This window comes from Bombus affinis, chromosome 7 (genome assembly GCF_024516045.1).
Source record: "Bombus affinis isolate iyBomAffi1 chromosome 7, iyBomAffi1.2, whole genome shotgun sequence".
In the NCBI taxonomy this organism is placed as follows: Eukaryota; Metazoa; Arthropoda; class Insecta; order Hymenoptera; family Apidae; genus Bombus; species Bombus affinis.
In genome coordinates this window covers 2,723,452-2,746,943 of record NC_066350.1, presented here as the reverse complement: position 1 = coordinate 2,746,943, position 23,492 = coordinate 2,723,452, and the positions used below count along the sequence as shown (strand labels likewise).

Below are 23,492 nucleotides of genomic sequence, written 5' to 3'. Positions count from 1 at the left end.
TAAAAGGATTTCTAGCGGGACCGTTCAACGATTCACGACTTCTTCGGCTCGTAAGTCGATATGATAGCGCGGCGTAACCCGGGATCTCGCAGATAACTTTCTCGACGATCTTCCTCCGACCAGTAATAAAATGACGAGCAGAAGGGGAAGGAGAAAAATTGTACACGTCCTCGATTACGTGAACGAACGCATTGAGCGACGTCTTATAGGGGTCTGCGGGTAACGATCGATAGTCCTCCGTTTTATTGTGCCACGTAGTGGAAGGATATCCCTATGACTTGCAGCAGTGACTGTGATAATACAGGAAAAATGACGATGAACAGGCTGAGACACGACGAAAAGGAAAGAACAGGAAGAAGGCTGGCAACGGCGAAAAGAGGGGGTTAACTCGCGGCATCGCTGGACTTTCGAAAGGCTGTGGAAAGCAGTGACGTTGGGGACATAAACCGCTATCACGGACTATAACCATCCACGCCATAAACCTCAGCCTCAGTCCCGTAACGAGAATAATGCGTACTGCTAGAGTATCCGCCTCTATTACGTTCGAAATCCCCTATGGACTTGGTCTCGCTCCCTCACCATCGCTTTCTCATCGTTCTCACGCACGTAATATTTCTTTTTTCGTCGGAGCCTTGCTGCTCACGATCATTACTCGTTTCCACGATTCCTTCTTGCCGGTCTGTTGTGAAATGAATGATTTATATATTTCGTGGATTTTTTTTCGTATAACGTGTCCTTCAGATTTTCATTGGATCCTAATATCCACAATACCGTATCTTAATTCTACGCACAAAAGTGATTGTTAATTATCATGACTTCTTTCTGTTCTGTTATTGATAAACTCTAAAAGACCATATTATAACTACGTGTATTAATGACATTTTTCTTACGAGTTTAACTGTATTAACTTCATTAAGGCCAGAACCTTCTACATTACATTTTTCTCAAATCTACTCGTTATGATTTTATATTATAATTCTCTCACAAATAAAGATTCCCCTGAAAACGTGATTTCCTTGTTACTTTAATCACTAGGGATATTTATAAAGCGTTTTGAATTAATACAATTACCTAGGTTCCTTCAACTTCTACAAATTCAATCATTGACAGAATCTCGTCACATCGGGTAATTTAGTTAATATCGAGGATAAAAGACACTACCCCACAGAGTATTCCTTCCAAGATTGGGAAAACAGCGTAATGCTCGTACTTAGAACTAACAACTTTTGAATTCAGCTCCCTTTTCCACTTTGAAAAATCAGGAAAAGAAAGAGGAGAGAGGGTAGATTGAGTATACATAAGAAATAAGGAGAAAAGAAATCCTCACCACCGATCGATAATTGAACTGGGTACTTGGCTTTCTTTTCCAACCCCCTCGACCACTTACCTACCTTTCATCCGTTGTCCTTTCTTCTTCTTTCTTACTTTACTTTCCATGCGACGTAATCAAGTTATATGTCGCTACGTTCGATTCGTAATTCGCTCGCTGAAAACCAACGTGTTTTTCACTACACCAAGAACCTGGCAATAACCGGTCGAGAAAGGAGGGGACAAAAGAGGATAGAAAGTACGCCTACAATCTCGTGATGGTGCAAAAAAACATGCATGCCGTCGATAGTCTTGCTGATAAATCTGATGAACCGAATTGCAAGATGATCAATCACGTTGAGACGTGGCGCGGTTCACCATTTTCAGCTTTAATGTTAATGTTTTACTTCGTCCTGTGAGAAAAATGGATGAAAATCAAAGACACGAATTTAAATTCCTTTGCTTTGCATTTAAGGAATTGGAGAAAATAGAGTCCAATCGGTTCCCAATAATTTATCTAATCCTGAATATTTTTTGGAAATGTAATTTTATAACGGCTTTCACTGAGTTGTACTTTTGGGATTGCGAAAATAATTCTGATAAAAATGTACGTTTTTGTGAGAATTCGATTAAGTTACTTTTTACGTTCCATTAGCCAAAGAATTGAGAGTTTTGGATAATTGATTCATCGTTCTGCTTGATTTTACTTTATATTTTCTATATGTTCACGGATATAGTATATTAAAGAAAAAAGTGAAACTGAAAATGGCGATACGACTTCTCTGCTTTCATATATATCAGAATAATAAATCAGAATATGGTAATATACACACAGATTTCTAAAAAAGAATCAATAATAAACCTTCAGATATATTACCGAACTGGTGCGATGAAAATGAATAATGTCGAATTTCAAGTATACTCCGTAACTTCAGCAACTTTCCCAATCAAAATTAAATTATACGTAGAAAACTAGAAGATTCTACGACTTACATAAAAAGTCAGTTAACAAGAAACGAATACAGTAACTTCGATTTATCAAAATTGCGAGATACCATCGTTATCCAATCCCCTTCAATGAATTGCCCGAACAGGAACTTCATACGAGAGAGATTCAGGCTCGCGACTCGTTCGAGATGCGAAGTATTCAAAGGAGATAATGAAAGAGGGATCGTAGCCCAGTTAAGGCGAAACTCTTGGCGTTCCACTTTTCTCTTGCCTGTTCTTCGAGCAGCTCGTGACGACGTCGTCGACGAGTTAGGAAGCCCTTCAACTTTTTAATGTAAAATGCAAGGCGCAATATTATCGGCTTAGACTGCAACCACTCTTTCTTCTGGCCCGATACGATAAAACTTTAGCTGTAAATCAAAGCTAGCCCAGCGTGCACGGGCTTTTCGCCTAACTTGGTTTCTCACATATTTTATTGTTTCATAATAAAACTTTTGCTGTCGTCCAGATAGGAGAGCGAGGAAAACTGATAGACGAAAGGAATAAAGAGTGGAACGAGGATGGGAGGAAGAAAGAGTAAGAACGGTTGGCGCGATAAAGGAATACCGTAGTCGGGAGTTTATGATCTTACAAATCTGACAAAGAGATACTCCGCTGATTTTTGTCTATATTCAGCTCTTTTATGGAGATCCCACCCGACGCAAGAGAAAGTGGAAAAGTTCGTGGAGCGTCACGTCGTCGATTTTCTCGTAAGAAAGCGTGCTGCCTGCTCCTAGGATCTAGAACTATCGTGAAACTTCGGAAAGCGCGCTGTTTTATCGAGGATCGCACGATTTATAGATCGGAAGATGCGCGCCAGCCTGCGCCTTCTTTTAATTCTACACATCGCTGATTTATTTGAAAGCATACGCCGCTGAATTACCTTCAAACTTTTTCTGTATAGATTGAAATAATTCAGATTTGTTTTCAAAGATTTTTATTTGGTGGTATGGTCGTGATTCATAGTTTTCGTTCTGTATCTTTTACGAGACATAATTTCCATTTCTTTTTAGAACTTCTTCCCTCTTTCGGAGGTAACTTCCCTGTATCAATCTTATAAAATTCTTTATTCTTTTTCTTACAGGGGTGTTCGAATTCTTTATTCTTTTTTAACGCATTTCTGCGTGGCTTCTTTTGGGTTTTAGCAGACTTTTGTTAAAGATAACTAGCAGAGTACAGCAGAGTAATTTTCTGCAAAATTTGTGAAGCGAAATTATGATGTTATAGAACAACTTCTTTCAGATTTAAAAATTGTAGTCATTTTTGCAGCAATGGCACTTTGTAACTTTTCCCTAAGAAAATTTCCAAATCAGTTTCAGATATAATATATGCATATTCCTAATAGACGAAAGCACATAAGAAAACATTGCAGGATAAAAAAGCAATTTACTTATAAAGTCTCCTATTACAATTGAACACCAACCCTAAAGAAAATGATTGCTCCCTCGTTCCGTCCCTCTTTCAAATCTTCGATTTAACAAGAGTCACGCAGCAGAGCGTCTTCGACGTCTCTGTTCGTTTTTCAATGTATATTCACGCTTAAATCCCAACCACAAAGTTCGCGATCACAAAGGCCGCTGAAATTAACAACCGAGCAATCTCGAGGAGTCATTTAAAATTCAAGAACGTCGAAACCGTATCGTTGCTCAGCCCTTGTTCCCGTTCATTACCGTCGTTACAGTGGAATCCGCTAAAACGAAGACGCGAACAGTTCGAATTCAGGCGAAAAGGAATTTCCCTGTGTCTCTGTTGGTTGTTGAATTTATCTCAAGTTCTAGCTTCGTATATACGTGGATTCTGCTCGCTTACGTATGTACGTGAACCGTGGGCACCCCATTCTAACAGCTGACTCGTTCGTTGGTTGGCGGCGCTAGTAATTACAGCGTAAACATTTCCCAGGGAGCTGATTGCGAGACTCATTATTTCAGGAGCGAACCTCTGAATCGAGAATCACGCTCGAGATTCGACAATTCGAAGACCCGGGCCTTGCTGGCTTGATTAAGGAACCAGGACGTCTCATTATTGCTCATAATCAACGCGGGACAATGGGAACAGTCACGCCAAACGGGGCGGCAAGATACTTCCGCGAAGTCGTTCGAACGCCCCCCTTTCTGTCGTTTCTGTCGAGTTTCTACAGTTTGCCGAGCTTGTGCTTTTCCTCGAAAGTCTTCGATCGCAAAATGAGTCGATGAAAAAGCCACTTGTAGATGGTAGTGCAAACTCGATAGGAGTTTCGTTGCCGTTTCCGGAACACACGTCAATCCTCAAGGTTTACACTTAACGATAATTAATCCTTAAACGTTAAACTTAACTTTAATCCTCTTATCGTGGACGGGATTTTCAAATGGATTGACATATGAAATGGTGTTCGTGGCTTATTTGCTTCTTTTCGATGAGTTTAGATTTGATGCCCCTCGGTTATACTATTTTAGATATATTCTCTCGAAAGACTAGTTGCCTTTGTTTATGGTTTTCTACAAATTAGTCGGAGAACGTATCGATACGAATCTGGAAGTATCCCTCCTACCAAAACTAACACACCGCGACCTGATGGATGAAACTAAGGACTAGGTACGTATTTCGCAGCCCGTCCATCGCATTTCCATACTTAATGCTCGGCAAAAAGCTAACATCGTCAGCGCTCCGCCGAAATACGTTCCATTTTTTACCACGAATTTCCACAGAAGTAGACAAAATTACCCACGCTATCCACGGCCCACACATTTTCTCTTTCGAGAACATTTCTCTCTCTCTCTCTCTCTCTCTTTCTTTCTCTTTCTCTCTCTCTCTGCTCTTCTCCCCCTAGTAAATCACGAAACCTGACATTTTCTCGTCCTAACGATCCCAACGATCATCAGCAAGAGGGAGGAAGTACGAAATATCCAAAGAGAAAAGGGGAAAAAGGGAGAAGAGGAAAAATACCAAAGATATCCATCAAGGTAGGTAACTCCGCGTTACGACCTGTATAGTTGCGTTCGACCGCAGTTGAGGGCCACTTTTCGGGCAAAGGGGCGATAATAAATCGCCACAATTTCGTAGCTAGGGGGCGGGAATGCGGCTTACATACGAAATGTCGACTCGCCCCCTTTTTTCGCGGCGCCTGACAAATACGATACACGGATACAGTTTCGGGACGTCGTACGAACGTGAAAACGGGGAAACGTCTGAAAAAGCTAGACAGTCGAGGCAAAGCGAAAACATCCCCGTTCGAGTTACCTCACGTAAACGAGCGAGAGCTAAGAAAAGGACGCGAGGAGGGCTCGCGAGTACGATGGTTGCTCGTAATAGAGAGGGATTCCGTTCAATTATATCTTATGGCGGCGTTCTCGACGGTAATGACCTAGGTTGCTGCTCATCTTCGCCACGTTCGCTATGATTTTCAACAGAGGGTGAAGAAGAGTGTCTGATGTGCGGTGAGAAGGGAAGAAAGGTCGAAAGGCTGCTCGAAGAAAGCAAAGAGGGTGAAACAGCCGGAGATGGGGATTTATGTGGAGTTGGTGGGTGCGATTTAACCGCACGACGCGATCTAAAATCGGGGGAAGACAAAAGACAGGGAAAAGTTTTCGCTGATCGTAGGCGCGATCTTCGTGTGCAACGAAGGGTGTGCCTTGGTTGATGCGCGATTCCGGGCATTGACGATCGATTAAAGGTTGCACTAAATCGTTTCGCATAGAAAGGCGGTTCGAGAGTAGAAAAATGAGGCGCAGAAACATGACGGTCTTGATGGAATTATTGATGCGGTTAAGTAACATCCAAATTCGTCGATTTCGCCAGAACGTCTTGGACATAATTATTTATCTGCTTTTCTATCGCAATAGGATACAGGAAACCTAAGAGAAAATACTAATATTATATTTATTTAGATTGGAAAATGTATGAAAGGACTGAAAATGTACGAATCCCGTCTGAATGTTTAATATTTTGAAAAATCTCCCAAACCTACTTGCCAAACCGAAACAACTGGCATGGTTTAGCGATTTCTAATATTCTTTCCCGTGGCTCATTTGATTGGCAAAGACAAGACATCGGAGTTTCGAGCGGCAGATGAATCCATTAATAAAGCAGCTCGACTTAAAAGCACAGTTCTGCCTAATCTTTCGCTGTCTCGCTCGGTTCTTCGTTTTCAGAACCCCCTCCCCTGCCCCGTGTCCCAACCTGGCTGCTTTCTGACGAGTTAAGTACCTCAATTTGGTTCGTTCGTTTAATCTGCTTTGCACGTGGGGAAAAGGGAGGATGGGAGATGAAATTCGAGCGAGAGAAGACGGAAGACAGAAGTACAGGACACAAGCGGAGCCGGCTGATGGCAACGCGGAGCTGCATGCTAAGCGAATTGCAAAACGTGGTAAAGTGCAGTTTGCAGTTCCGCGTATCTCTGATGAAGTCTGTCAACTGCAGGGCAAAAAGGAGCCGAGTCAGGCCAAGAAGCTTACATCTCATTAACTGTGAGTAATCAAATCCTCTGCGTGCCTTTGCTGTTTTTCGCATTCGTTGTGTGAAATTCGGGTCCTTTCTTTCGTCATTGGATAACGATATTTGGATGCGACTTTAGTTGACGGCAGATTATGGAAATTCATATTTTTATGGACAGAAGTTTAAGTTTTACGACAATAACGAGGTAATACCAATCCAGAGTGATCTTAATCTATCTTAACTGATTTTAAGTCGGTTTCTGTTGCTTTATTCAAATTATTGGAAGCGAAATTGCCTTTTTTCTGCAGCAATCCCTTCAATTCAAAATAAATATTGCAATGGGTATTTTATTTTACATATTTTATATATCTTTATAGTTTAAACTTGTCATAAATCAAGCATCCGTGTATTGATTAGTGTATCTAAATTAAGTAGCTAAAATTAATATGAGAGTCTGAAATATAAAATAAATACATGTTCATAAATGTATAAAATGAAAATTCATCAGTAGTTCATCAGTAGTATATATGCCATTTTGTTCTTCTCTATGAGTCAGGGAATTTAATTAATAAACTGGTATAGCAATTAGAAATCGAAGAAATGAATGCCGAAATACACAAAATTAGTATTTGAATACAAAGAATCAATTATTTTTTAATTATGCTCGTTAATGATCGAGCTGTGTGCCAAAGTTAATTGTATAACTATCCTTTATCCAGCAGAATAGAGTTCGGTTATATCTGAAGACTTCGGTTCAAAACTCAATTTAGTTTCGCGTTGACTTTAGCGAACGGAGGTTTAAGATAATTAATCGACCCGCTCCATTATCGAATATTATCGGAGTAGAAAAGCCACGACGACGCTCGAAGTTCGACGGCTCGGTGTATATAAAATAATGGAGCTACACCACTTAAAACTGGGCTAAATTACGCTAGAATCTTCTTTTTCGTCCTTCCGTCTGCGTCGCATCCTCACCGACGTATAAAACTCGCATTAACACCTTAATTAGCATTGATAATCCAATGAGTCCTAGTTTTAGGAGTGCCAAAGTATACTGTGAAGCAGGAAAAATGGAAAAGTTTCTGCTATATTCAACTCGTATACCAACTTTCCCGCATAATATAGAACTTGCTCTAATAACGAGTCAACGATTTTAGCATAACGCTGTCGTTTAACCCAATTATCCCTGCCTTTGTTTGCAATTAACTTGTAAAATAGCTAATTCGCGCCGCGTTTTGACATCGAGAACACGATCAAACGTTATTGAACTGATCGAACGATTATAGAATAAAGTGGAAACCCATATAACGTTACGGCGTTTAAATATTCATAGACGTTTTCATCATGCTATCGCGGCTAAATGAACAACAGAGCACGCGAATACTTTATGTTCCACGTCTATCCACTTCGTGGTTGTTCCACGTGGCTACAGAAAAATCTGTTGGATCGATAATAGCCTCGACGAGTAAATCGCGCTACGTGAAACTTTCACAACAGCAACAACCAATGCTCGGAGGATTCGCGAGTTCGTTCGGCACAAGTCTAACGGCGAGAACAACAGAGCATCGGTGTTCGGGAGTTTTAGGATGGCCATTAGAAAGTGATGGGTCACCGAGGGAGCTCGAACACCTCGGAACCACAATTTCGTGGTTGCCGTTGTAAATCAACAAGTTGAAGCACGTTACTCAACCGAACTGAAACCGCACCTGACCGAATAAAGCTTCCAGCAACTTGATAATTGTTCCCTTGCGACGATCTAATTGATTTTGAAATATATTTCGTAGGTAAAATTTTATCTTTAGTTACGATTGTTTCGATTATGCGTATCGGACGATCGTTGCGTTTCAGACGTGATGTCTGAAACACTATTCTGCGCGGTGTTAGGCAATTTGAAAGCGATCCACAGTTGAAATTCAAACGAAAATAATCCTTTGCTTTTTTTGAAATAATTTATGTACAAATATATTTGATGCTTGTGATATTTTTTCTTTTTTCTCTATGCCGAGATATAATGTTACGATATAATTCTCATGGTAAATGGCCTCGAAAATGGTTTCGACAATAGTAGAAATATAAACGATGGAGAACAACGGAGATAACATTTTAATCGATCACAGATAAGGTTATAGATTTGGTAGAATCGGACGTCGTCTTAAATCTCGGGTTACTGGCAACGCTCCTATGGTCTTTGTTGGCTATTACCTTCCTGGATAAGCTCGAAGTTGCCGGACAATAATCGTTACTGGCTGACCTTTCTCAAAAGTTCTTAAAAAACCATTGTGACCCGACTGCGATCGGAAGTGGTCCATCGCCGACGTCTGATTACTTGTGTCTCGATCCACTTACTGTACACGACGTAAAAGCTAGTTTGTCTTAAAAACTTTTGAATCGCAGTTTGTACGAAGTTACTTCCTGGATAGCATCGTTAAGAATTTTCAGGTAATTCCTTTTTTGAGATCTTTCTGTAATGTTTCCAGAGATTTTATCTGGTCCTTCTAATGACTACTTTATATGTTAATTTTAATATGATAGTCATAGACGTAATGAAACCCTACAATTACTTTGAGACAAAAATATTACAGAGATCAAATATTGAATTTAAAGCTTTTGTAACTACAGTTTTAATTGTGGTGTGTACATTACGCGACAGATGATTATTCCAGAAAGTTATAAAACGATACTTGATACTCTGGTGTCTGCTAATTTGTAAAATTCAATAATGACAAACTTGAATCGAGTGGGGTTGTATAACGGAGATGAAGATATGGCCTAATTAAACTAGTACTTCGAGTTAATTACAACTTGTTTTCAATTCGCAGCAAGTATTATTAGTTAAAACAGGTGAAGCATCATCCTCGACATTTTCCACCGAGTACAAATCGAAATACATATAATCTGATGGCATAAAATTAATTATATTGCACAGGAAGAAGTTAATAATTACAAAAAAATGCGAATGTACACTTTACATTTTCAATATTATTTTTCTATAATCACTCGAATAACAATAACTTTCTATTCTATTCTCTACTATTTTATACGTAATCATTTTTTAACTGTTATCAAATTTACTAATTTTCTTCTGAATTTTGATCCAAAGAAATCGAGGCGAACGAATTAAATTATCAACACAAATACGTCATTCTCTTTAATTTCCGTAACTGCACCAAGAGCTCGATATCGGTAAAATACGCGCGTCAGTTTTCTCAAAAATATTCGTCCCTCCGATAATGCAATTGAAAATGGACTGGTTGGCCAGGCGATAACAATTACGCGTCCTAGCGTGTTCAATGTGAAATTAACGTCAGCTTTTCCCACATTATCGCGCGGAGAGTTCGGTCAGGAACAGGGAGAGCACGTCCACTCCGTTAATCCTGCGCGAATCCTGCCACGCGGAGCGTCAGACCGTACAAGTGCACCAAAAATTCGCGATCGCAAATTTGTGATTACCGCACTAACGAACATTTTGAAATTCTAACATTGTAAAATTCTCGTGATCTCGGCGACTAATCGAAGGTCAGTCCACGGCTCTCCCTCTCTCTCTTTCTCTCTATCTCTCTCTCACTCTGTCCATCGTACCCGACGTATCACAAAATCGGATTGTGGTTTATTCATTTAACTCGTATCGAAGAGGATAGAACGCGTGCAGTTTCCGAAAGTGGAATCCAAAAAGTGACCTTTAATTGGTTTTCAGTTTGCCACGTTTAGGCACCCTTTTTAAAGCATCAGTTGTATGAGCAGATTTTTGATACTCTTTCATTTAGAAAACTATAGTGAGTAATTTGTTTGCCATTTTCATATTAGATTTAATCCTTTCCCTCAAAATTCATTCTTTTGCATTATGAACATGTTATGTATGTATTACATAAAAGAAATCTGTAACGACATCAATTGTTTGTCTTTATATTATTTAAGAAATAATAAATATACTCTTCCTTGATTACACGGAACTTTTACTGAAATTCCGCGCACGGTTATTTGAAGTATTGCATCGCACTCGAGTCTGAAAATTGCAACAGTATAGTATTCTCGATTTCTCCCGGGCTCTGGATTTTTTTTAGATCCGTAATCTTGCAACGGCGAACCAGTTTCGAACTGGTGGACTCTGAAAGAGGCAATTAACAACCGTATATCTACGAGCAAACTTTCCATCGATAACGATCGGTTCTCGTATAGAATTGCAGTTTACACTGTTCGTTATTGGGTCTGACTTGAAGAAAACACGGTTGGAAACGATGTTATCGTGCCGACTCCGTGAGTACTATTGCAGAAACTTTGGTCATCTTCGCTTTACCGTGAGACGATTAGGTTTAGCACAAGATGGGGTAGGAACTGGAAGGGATAGCGTACAAATTGGCTTCGCACCTGTATATCGTGGTCTTGATTTATTGGTATGTACTCCGATCGGTAATTGGGTAGTACGCACTAAACTGCTTAATCAATAATCTAGGACGATCATCAATCTATAATAATAACGACATTACATGTAGAGACAATCTATGTGTTGCGGATGGTATGTCTGCCAGCATCTGTTCCATGTGCGCGCTACGTGATGTCTGAAACACTATTCTGCGCGGTGTTAGGCAATTTGAAAGTGCTCCACAGTTGAAATTTAAACGAAAATAATCCTTTGCTTTTTTTGAAATAATTTATGTACAAATATATTTGATGGTTGTGATATTTTTTCTTTTTTCTCTTTGGTTTTTTCTTTTCCATCTTTTTTTTTAATTTGTATAATCGACCCATGAAAATACAAGAGGCACAGATTTAGAGGAACGAAATACGATAACAGATTACGATCTTTATGATCCTTCCTTTATGCTGTGGATTTTTCGCTGAATGCATAAAACGTAGATTACGTCGCGGCCGTTAAATCCTTAACAACTACGCTCCTAGTTCGACGGAGATTAACGATTCCGAAAAATGTATATCAAAGTAAATATTGCTGGGCTTATGTATGCCATTAAACGATCCCGTAGAATGGCGTAATTATTAGGAGTTACGACTATGGTACCTTATTAAAAAATCATCGTTAACCTTTGCATTCCTCAAATCGAATATCTGCGAATAAACGTCTAGCTTAAGCCTAAACAATTTCCAGCTTAACTAAAATCAAATTAAACTTCATCCTTTCTAACTACTCAAGTGAGATAAGCGTTTCATCCTTCCAGGATTAAATAAGAAGAAAAAAGAACTCGTAACTCAAAAACTTCCTCCATAAAAGAGTACCGTATCATTACAAAATAACGTTCCTTCCGACTGTTTGCGAGCATTCTTCCAAGAGATGATCGTAAAATGGATTACCGTTGCACCGAGTCTAATTGGACGATTATAAATTCACTACAATTAAAAATCTAACGACCGGCACTCCACTTAGCCTGTTGCTGAGAACGGACGACATCAAAGTCCATCGTTATTTCTGCATAGATAGCTTCAGTGACTCGTGAAATTCATGAATACAACGATATTCTGCGATGATCGCGTCGACGACGATCACATTAACAGGGACAAACAAACATTTCAAAGACCTACACACCTAACAGGTAGGACGTTAAAGGCGTACGGAGAAACGAGACTAAGAGAGAACGATAGAAATGGAACGGGAGAAGTAGCAAAGGTTTAAGCCATATCCATTTACAAGTTTCAAATCGTTCTGCCAACCGAGCCTTTTGAAAGAAACCTTTTACCATTCTCAATAGACGGTAAAATTCTGAAACGCGCTTAACGGCAGCGTGGCTTTTAAACGTTAACATGGCCATTGGTACAATAGCGGGGTCGCATTATGCTTGAGAGTCGAGGGGTGGAGATGACGGGGAGAGAAAAAGGGGGAAGACAAGAGAACCGAAAGAGAAAGAAGGTAGAAAAGACGGGAGGAAAGACGAGGACCGACCAAGGACGACGATGATCGCGGAATAGGGAAGAATTGCTCTCTTCCGTCAACGCCTGCCACTGGAGCCATCAAGATCCATTTTTCCTCTCGTCAAGAAAATTTAACCCCAAAACGAAAGCCGCTAATACTTGTCCAACTTCGTCGCCGAGATTGGATACGTCGTTTTTACGATGTATCGTTTTCTAGTGCTTTAACTACCATCGATAATTTTTCGATTATTTCTCGTGGTTAAATTTTTATCTTGATTCAAAGGATAATTTTTTAAGGAAAGGTCGTGATAAATTCGATTTATAATTTTTCGCATTAATATATCAATGTATGAATAGAACAAGTTAATTGTATTGTTAATTGTATTGTTAATTGTATTGTTAATTGTTATTTTATGGATACTTGGAATTGGAGATCAATAAACATAATTATGTGAACATAATAAAATCAGGACGTTCAAATTAGAAAATAAGTTATAGAACATCATCGACAAAGTCTTAAATATGTTAAAATCTCACGAATACTCACAACAAAAGAGGAAAAAATATGATTACAAAAGGTTTAGTACTTTTTTTTTTAAACTCATTGTCTGATCACAAAGTTCATTATCTACTGTACACACGTGATACGCTAAAAAAGAATTACATCCCCTTTAAAAACTAAATCTTTGGAAAACGACGATGACCGAAACATATTTTCCTTCGATTCGCTGCCCTCAACTGATAAAGTCGGCCATAATTCTACGGGGTGGAAAGATAGCGGAAAATAGTCAGATAACCGTCACGACTCTACAATAATTTTACACTGGCGGGACCATTTATGGATCATTTAAGGAACTCTCAGGAGGTAAGAGGATAAGAGGGGTCCGCTATTGGAAGGAGTACAGGATATTTCGGGGTGTGTTTTTTATTGAAATGAGCGCATCTGGCGTCCAACGAGGGGTTGGACAGCTGAGCACGCACTTTTTCCTCCTGGCCGCCTCTACCATCCCTATGAGGGCCAACCTGCCTGTTTCAGGCGAGAATGGAGCTTCTCGAGACCCTAAGATTGGACCATGGAAATAAAACCTCTTATGAAAATTCGAACACCGGGCCCAGGTTTTTCTTTCAAAATTTATTGGATCGCTCGCAGACCGCTGACCGCGCTGACCTTACTTGCCTCTCCCCGCGCCACGGTGGTTCTGTCCAATAGTCGGGACCCTAAAAACACATAACCTTCGTTTTATCGGTGGTAAAAAGTAAACGTCGGGTCATGTCGATACCCTCAAATGACGATATTCCATGGCGCATAAAGCGAAATATTTTCAACTGCATAAAATGACGTGTTTCACGAGGTGTGAAGTATATTCGGGTTTAGTAATAGTCTGATGAAGAACTAGTAACACGATGTGTCTCGCGGATGATCTATTTAATAACTTCGAAGTGGATAAAAGTTTAAGATATTTTTACGAACGAGATATACATTCACGTTCATGACATTTATCGTAGCAAAAGGTGGCAATTAATCTGAAGCATCAAAGAACTGATTAGTCGACCAGATTTTGTATTAGTGCAAGATTGTGATCCAATATATACATATGTATTTATAAAGAAAAATTTAGTAAAACTATTTTGAAGATTCACAATAACACAGCAAGTTATAATAATTTATTTAAAAAGTTCGGGTGAATTGAATAGGAAATACGAAAAAATTTTTGCAAAGTCTAAATCTGTATTGTAACATCGTTTATAGTATGTATTAAAATTCTTAGAGGATCTGATTTACTCAAGTTTACTTTGTTCATAAATGTTCTAATAATTATAAACAGGGTTGTATATGTATACGTATGTTCAACCTGTTAGCGAACATTATGAAGCTATTTAACGCTGCTGGAATTTATGAAACAATGTAATTTTATTTGGCACATACAAGGGTGTACGGTCGAAGGCGTATTTTACACCGTGTCGGTCATATTATAAATTCATGCGATATTTCGCATACATCATATCGTCGGGTGCATACCGTCGACTCTATTCCCAACGAAAAGTGACTGAAGTACGTGGGCTCGACGTGAACAACCCTGTCATAACTTTTTAATACCTCTTAAAGGAAGACGACTTTGTAATATCCTGCAGGATATTAGGGCATGCTTTAAAAGACGAATAATATCGGAACGGTGAATACCATTCTCTCTGGCTTGGTCCTTGCGTTCGGACGCTGTATGCGCGCTCAGTAGACTCCAACAGGAAGTAGTTAAATGTTACCGGTGTCAGAGCACGGCCTTTGTACCAAGGAGAGGGTGCTCAGGCTCCGTGGAGTTAGCCGACTGACAGAGTACTATAAATTACATAAATGAAGTAAGCCCCTTCCTCACTCAAACGGACATCTTGCCAAGTTTATAACTTAATCACTCGTGCTTTTCATGCCGGCGGAGGAGCTTAAAGTTCAAGGGACCAGTAGTGTAAGTTGCAGACGAAAGTGATGCCGGAGGGTAGGATCACGCGGAGAAGGAACGATATTCGAAGGAAAAGAAAGTGAATTGGGAAGAGAATTTGATTGAAAAGAAGAAGTGAATAACTTCGGAGATTTAGCTCGGAGGTATAACATATTCATATGATTGTACCGTTTTGATTAAGGATTTGTTAGTTTTACATCGTGTGCAATATTACATGTAGTATTGGTTGTAATATTGTATGTGATTTATCCATCAATTCGAATATAGAGTATTAAATTTAATATATCATTTTAGTACTTCATAGATATCGCTACATGTCTTGCTTGTAGGTCAATTAATCGTATATTATTTATGATACTAAATGTAACATGTACTTTACTTTGAATATACTATGTTAAGTTTAAAAATGCGATTAAAGTGGATGGCTGTAAAATCAATAAATTATAAAGAGATAGATTTTAGGACTATCCGTATTTGATGGTACTAAAGGAGCAAATTGTGCGGATAAGTTGTTAGAAGCAATTTGTTAAAAGACTAAAGGCGTAACATAAAAGGATTTTTGAGATGTTTATTATTTGCACACCAGGTATTAAAATTACAATTCATGCAAAATGACCATTACCACGTTAGACGAACGCGAGAATAAAGAGACGCGACATTCTTTGCAATATTTTATTTCATCTTATTCGCCGTTAGCTCGTACTCCATACGAATGACGCATTTCTAAATTTAACTACTTTTAACTAACTTTTCATATTCTCTTTATCCTTCGCGAAACTACTCTCCAAAGAAAATCAAATAATTTCCGTCCGAAGTTTCCCATGCATTAGCATTTCGACCAGCAACTGAATAAAAGTAATCTTGTATATTACTCTCGCTACCAGACGAACTTTAATCTTTTCAGTTCATGACTCGTTCTTCGTATCATAACCCGGCGGTAGATAAATAAGGACGTAACATTAAAATCGATTGATGTTAATTACTCAAACAAACTGCGGAGTTGATGGCACATTGCGTCTGTGCCTGCAGTCGTCCGCGCATGCTTACAAACGAACGTTCCAATGTAATTTAATTCAGCGCGGCCCCGTTCTATTTCCGGTGTAAAATTTAAGAGAGAGGACGCTCGAAGAATCGCGAGCTGTCGGCTCGCATTCGACTCTGGTATCCATCGGCTGTGTTTAATTACGAGTCACCCGGCGTAGTTTCGCCTCTTCTGGCAGACTGCTTCAGCACGGAAGCACTAACTCCTGGTTATCTTAAGCGACATCGCGCACTGGATTCGTATAACTCGCGCCCGCCGGATAACTTGAGCCTGAATTACTACGCTTCTCGCGTAAGGATGAGAGCCGAAGAAGCAGAAGACGAGGAAAGGGTGAAGAGAAAGTCAGCGACGCGAAGGGGCGAGATTAAAATCACCTGGAGACCAATGCAAAGTTTTTAATAACCCTTGATGCTTGATTAAGTTATGGCTCTTCGCCGGCTCATCGTTCTCCCTCGTTTCTTCTCCACCACGCACCCTACGTTTCGTTATCCTTTCTTCAACTCCTCCTTTCCTCTCTCTCTCTCTCTCTCTCTTTCTCTCTTTTTCTCTTTCTCTTCCCCTCTCTTTCTCCTTTCCAGTTCGTTCTCCAGCGAAATAAATTTTGAGCTGAAGTGCTTAGACCGCGTTCGAGTGGAACGGGTACCTCGGAGAGAAAGGGGTTGGAAAGGAAACAAAACTCGTCCGACTCTGCTAAATTAATGGAAGATCCGACGGGATAGTTATCTTCGTGCCACCATTTACACGTAGGAGTTACGTGAACTCGGGATGGTTTTTAAGTATGGCAAATTACATTGAATAGAAGACATTCATCGAAATCGTGCCACATATTTAAAGCGTCGGGTAAAATTTGCATCTGATCTGATAATCCTTCAGAAGAATTCTCTTTGCATTGAAAACGTACGAATTCTTGTATGTGGTTTCATGGATCTTGTTATTTCTGTCGGTATTTTGCCAATAAGATATATATATATATATATATATATATATATATATATATATATATATATATATATATATATATATATATAGTTATGTGAAATGAGATATAGCAGGTTCAAAAAGATCAATTTCTAATGAAACAAAAAAATTTACCGAAACTGTTATCCAATTAACTTTACATTGTTGTTTTGTACAGTTCATAGCGAAGCATCTTTCATTTTCGATAATTAAACGACACCTGTTCTTTCTGTTCCAGGCTTCGGGTTCGTCACGTTTCAAAGCGAGGATGTGGTCGACAAAGTCTGTGAGATCCATTTCCACGAAATCAACAACAAAATGGTGAGTTGCCTGGTAGGCCAGCAAAGCCTGTTCATCGAACGAATTTCATTCTCGCTCGTTTCTGTCCCTCTCCTACATCCCCACCACGTGATCGTAGAAATGGTATCAAATGATATTTGCTTTCCGTTCTTCGTCTACGGATACGGCGTCGAGCAGAATTAATTTTCCGTATAATTGAGAAGCATTGCCGTGCTTATTTGCATTTAACATCCACGCAAGCGACACACACGTGTCCGCACGCAACGACGACAACGGTTGAGCATGTGAATCTTACGCTGGAAGACGAAAAGCGGTTTCTCGAAAGCCTGTCATAGTAGAGATCACATAGGTCTCTCGGTAATAGACAGTTCTATTTGTCGTCTACTACCAGCGAAATCCTGCTGACGTGGATCAAGGATTTAGCCAGATGCCACTTCTCGTTATCCATAAATCCATACGGCCTAGAAGATCCCCAATTTCGTCAATAACTCAGCAACACCATCGTCAGATGTTAGCTCGGTATAAAACAGTCGTCTATTTGCACTGATAATATTAGAGCGATAGATTACGTTGATTAACTGGTGCCGGATTACCCTTGATTACGGGCATCAAAACACATAATCAAACACACGTTCGTAACGAGGATATAACGAGGCCGAACAAATTATCGTAACTTCGTTTGTACTTGAATAGAAGATCGAACGACTATCGTGGGAATCCGTGTTCCATATTCGCCAAAGCACCTCCTTTACAGACGAATGAAATTACTAATAAAATTTCTATATCCGGCATATTCTAGTGTCCATAGCCTATCTTGTAGCTTTCCATTAAAATTTTCATTAAAACTTACTTGATTGTGGCCGATTGATTATTTAAAATTGACTTTTCCTCTTGTTATATCTGCAATGAACTCGCAGAAGTCCTTAATAAAATCTCTCTCGCCTGAAATATGGATTTAGACATAACTTTAGAAGGAAATCTTAATTCCTTACCTTAACAGAGATCATATTCTCATTATCAATATTGCAGACTACAGTTAACAAATAGAGAATCAGGACCATGATACATGCATTGAACGAACGATATAATAATTCTATCAAATAAAACCAAAAGGCGAGGAATTAATCATCACTTTCTTTTTTTTTTGCACGTGGAAAAATCCTCATGGACACTCCGCTGCTGTTAATAATCGGCAACAGTAGAGTAATATCGGACTCTTACCGACTAAAACATCACGGTGATCATCCTACGCGTGTGACAGGAGTGCTCCAGGGACCTTTTACGAATTATCTTTCCGTTGCACCTCCCCTCCCGCGTCCTCTTGTTCGAGCCAGTTCTAAAAATTCCCTGACTGTTGAATTTGGCACTAGGGGGGGAGGGGCATTGCCCCTAGCGCCATCCCCCCTTCTAATCGCGGTCCGTTGAGACGGCGATGAAGCGGCTCTAGGCCGCCTGACCGCCATCCCCCTCCATCGCGTTATCCTACAAGGGTAACCATCACTTCCTGTAATTCTCGTAACCTCCGCTACTAATCTTCTAACGAAGCTTTACCCCAAAATCTTGGGATCCATCGTTCTCATCGGGTGCACGAGACACAACTAATATTGAATTTTTATGTTGAATTTGAAGGTCGAATGCAAGAAAGCACAGCCGAAGGAAGTGATGCTCCCAGCGAACCTGGCGAAGACGCGAGCGGCCAACAGAGGCGCATACGGTGAGTTGGTGATGGTCGCGACACCTACCCCCACCACCTATCGTTACGCGCCGTATCCCCTTCCGACGGCAGCTGCCGCGGCTGCACATGCAGCTGCAGCAGCGTCCGCTGGCACCCCACACCACCACTTGCTCACTCCGATAGTCGCTACCGCCGCACCAAACGCGGCCGCTACCTACCAATACGCTGCCGGTGCGACCGCACCTGCGGCGGCAGCCGCGGCCACTACCGCGGCCGTCTACGATGTCAAGAGGGCACTCGCTGCCGCGGCTGCGGCTGCAGCCGCGGCCTCCTACAGGCCTCATCCTGTCGCGGCCGCAGCAGCCTCTCGGGCTGCAACCCTCACTTATTCCATGAGCGATCTATTAGGTGTACAGGGCCTCGATATGGGTGCCGTCTACCATCCGATACCCACGATCGGACTATGACCAACAATACTCACGCCCCTTTCCAGGCCTCAGTAGGTTTCATCTTAAGGGGCGGTGTTCCTTCAGTCATACATTGGGCTTTTCCATGTTTTTGCATTCATTTTACTGTTGATTCCTCGATCGATGATTTGTTAGCGATGATTTCTAGTATAATTCCGTTTATATAAACTCCATGTGATTGAATGAAATTTTAGTTATATGTTCGATTAAATAAATATGTGTCAGTTAAATCTATTTATCGGAACTCTTATTATGTGAAAGAAAAACGAAAGAATGAGTGGACTCTTTTTACATGAACCCCAACTCTATAAACTGTTAGTTGCCCAACAAGTTCATATAAATGGAATTTTACTGTTAATTAGTTGATCAATGGTTTGATTGGGTTGAGTTTGTAGTATTGGATGAAGTGTAAATTTAGGATGTTTGAGGTAGTAGGGGATTGTATATTTTTTGTACTGTTGTATGGAATGGGGGTTACGTGCCAAGGAATTAAGAGCGTACAAATTTGGAGGTGTAGCTATGCTTTTGTATCATGTTTCATGAGGGTTTGAGCAGGTGTATTGGAATCGATTCATAGTTGGTCGGGTTCGTTCTGATTTGAATGACGTATTGGAATGCCGTCTGTACATGTGATCGTTACAATTACGTTCTTTTGTTCTAATCGATGTTTTGTTACCATTTTTGTATTTTTTTTAAATATCTTTTTCGTATATGTAATTTTTTAACGGGATACCAAGTGCACTTTGCGGTACCTTGAAACATTCCTCGATTTAGGACACATCGCCTTCTTTTTCGGGAAAGTATTAGCGTAAATTACCTTGCAGTTGATTTCCGACTTGGTATAGCAGCAAATCGAAGACATATCGAGAAGTGCAATATAACGTAGTCTAGACAAAACCATTCCTTTTTATTCCCGGGATTCGAGTGTGGGAATAAGCGAATTCTCGCGAGACTGCTCGAGAAGCTCAGTTCAGTAAAACTGTGATCGTAGTGAGAAAAGAAAAAAAATAAAGATTGAAAAAGTATAAAATAGTAGTGAATCATAAGTCTGTTTGTAGAACTGTCTGTTGGTAGAACTCGATTAATCGCGTATCTGGCATCGTTTTCTTCGTAGCCAAAGATTAGCGTAGATAGCAAATGGAACAAACCTGCATCGCAAAAGACTGGTAGTGATTTCGTAGTTGATTAGCAAGAGACAAGTAGTAGGACAATAAAAGGAAGTGTTCAAAATTTAGGCAAATTAGTCTGGTTCAACGAGCAGCGCTCGGTAGTAAGTTGATACATCGAACGTACCTCTTGCAGAAACCATTCCTCCTTCTCATAAATTTCTAAAATTAAAGATATAAATTTCAATGTAACTTACCAGTAAATCTCATAGAAAAATATCTATTTAGGCAGTTGGAGAATTCTAAAGTAGTAGAAAAGACAATCAATTGCAAACGACCAACGTATTACGTGTTTCGAATGTACTTTAGTTAGACTATTGAATCTTGATTAGGAGAGGAGGAAAGGTCGCAAGTAAAAGGCAATCAGGTCACGATACCACACAGATATTTAGATACTTTTCGACGAACGAAAGAGATACAAATTCCTGCCTCGAACGACTCGCGTTCGCGACAACACGTCAATTGATTCGTAGATGTTAGATAATTTCGTAGCAAACTGGATCGAAGCTTTATGGTAGCGCTCGGTGTGTTCGCATGGTTGAACGACAATTCAATTCGAACAGACGATCGTGAAGGAATCGACGATGGTGTCGGCAAAAAGGAAGGAAAGGAGATGAAATGAAAAATATGAAATCTTTGGAACTCGATCGAGGTCGAGGTTCTATGGCATTCTATTTTTCCATGAAAGTGAAGGTTGTTCGTTCGATTTCGAGAGCGAGGGCGCCCGTCGTCGAGATCGTAGATTGCTAGAATTTCATCGAAGCAGAAGGGAAAGAAAAAGGAAAGAAAAGAAAAGCGTAAAGAATGAGTAGGAAAAAATAGAAAGAAACGCAAGAACACATTCCCAGGTAGCGGCACGCCGTATATTATTCCCAGAAGGAGGTGAATTTCTGATTTGCACGGGATGATATGTCGAGTGGTATAAATAAAGCCGTGAATCGTGAATGGTGAAGGCGGATAGCGCGTCGAGAGCGCGCGGCAAATGGTCGGCGATAAGCATTTCTCATTCGTCGCGCCTTTCAGAGTATTTTTCGCAATGAATTTCATGAAATTTCATAATGTCGAGAATATGAAGAAGTACGTACTCCAATACGGCGGTACACGTGTACGATAGAAGCAAAAAAAAAAGAAAAAAAAGGATGAATAAGAAAAACAACGCGAGGTCACAGCTATCTATATGTATATAAATGCACACGCGAAACTATATACATATACATAGAATACTCGTGTACATATAACATATATATAATTATATGAATATGTATATACGATACGTACCTTGTGAAAAATAAAAAAAAAAAAAAAATTACGATGAAAAGGAAAATGAAACGACAAAAAAAGTTGCGGAATTAATCCATTCTAGATAAATAGCAGATTATATACATATATTATATATTGTTTTGTATCTACGTATTTGGTAAAACGCCATATAGTATTTGATATTGATATTGATATATTTTGTGAGAGCCGCATTACAACCTTCTAGTTTTTGTAATAGACCTACAGATTATACATATCGGAGTATATTCTATATATATATCTCTCTATTTATACATATATATATACCTAGGTAATTAGGTAAAAATTTGTGTTGTTACAAACCTTAGCTACTTAATGAGACTTTTTTTAGGTGAAACTAGGTTTGAATTAGCTAGAGCGAATATAATTTTTGACGAATTACTATACTATGTATACGTTCCTATCATTGAGACTACTAGTTAACTATAGCTTTTTGAGAAGTCACTATGATACCGATAGTTTAGAAATATATTCTAGGTATTACTTCGTGGAAGATCCGTTTAGCGATCTCTTTCGTATCTTTCCTCGTCTCCCTTTTGATTCTGTATCGGAAAATATAAAAGATATCGTCAGAAAGAATATCTAAAAGAAAACAGGAAGAAAAAAGAACAATGAAAAGAAATGAGAAACAGCTACAGTGTCTTCCACGAAGAATGCATATTATCAGCGGCTTCAAAGAGACCTATTACAATGTACCTATTACTTAACAAGCTACGTTACATAGTACGTTTATATTACGTTACACGTAATATTATACCTCTCTATAGGATATATACTAAATATATATCGTGCGTATACCCGTCTACACCTATACCTTACAACCCCCTCCCCCCGCCTGTACCCCCACTCCTCTATTACCCACTTTACTCGTTACATAGTATTTAACTCTTCTAAGCTATATAGCATCATTTACCTTAATAATAATGCGTGAGACGTGTGTCCTAGAAAGTACGTACTTTGCCCGAGAGGCTCAACAGTGTCAGTTTCGTAAGTAGACCAGATCTTAACATGCGGATTATCTTTCTGTTCACACCTTTGTAATGCTTTGTTGGGCCAGATTTTGATTTGTTACACGGGGAACGTAGCGTTGCGCCTTTTGTCTAGACAGAGAACCCAATTAGAAAAATATACGTCTTCCTTCCCCGTAAACGTTTATGGCCGCGCACTACGCAATTACGAACGAGATTAAAAATGAAATGAAAAGAAACTAAAAAAAAAGAAACAGAATAGAGAAAAAAATGATATCGAAAAGAAAGAAAAGAAAGAAACGAATGTTTGCGTTCCTCGACAAATAATGTTTCTTGCAACACTCTGTATTTATATGTATGTGTCTCTCTTTCCCCCTCTTTCTCTTGGGAAACATCCAGCATCGAAAAAGGATCAAAGAAATAACTATAAAATTCAGAATGAGTAACTCAATGGGATTCCACGTTGCCAAAGCTATCGATGTGACGTAAATGTTAATTGACCGGCAACTCGATCGTAAAACTCGACCGGAATGAGCTTTATACGCTCCTCAAAACTGTAAGAGACTATTAATGTTAATGCCGTACGTAAACGTCTGTTCTA

The 23,492-nt window shown here is 39.6% G+C and overlaps 1 protein-coding gene across 5 annotated transcripts in view; it reads left to right on the top strand.

The window, feature by feature from the left end:
• LOC126918485 (RNA-binding protein Musashi homolog Rbp6) overlaps positions 1–23,492 on the top strand; it is a 771,768-nt gene that overhangs the window by 697,991 nt on the left and 50,285 nt on the right. For all 5 annotated transcript variants that reach the window (XM_050726419.1, XM_050726417.1, XM_050726418.1 and 2 more), the window contains 2 exons: positions 17,255–17,337; positions 18,946–19,030. In XM_050726419.1, the coding sequence (XP_050582376.1) occupies positions 17,255–17,337; positions 18,946–19,030 (168 nt within the window). The remainder of the gene's footprint in view (positions 1–17,254; positions 17,338–18,945; positions 19,031–23,492) is intronic.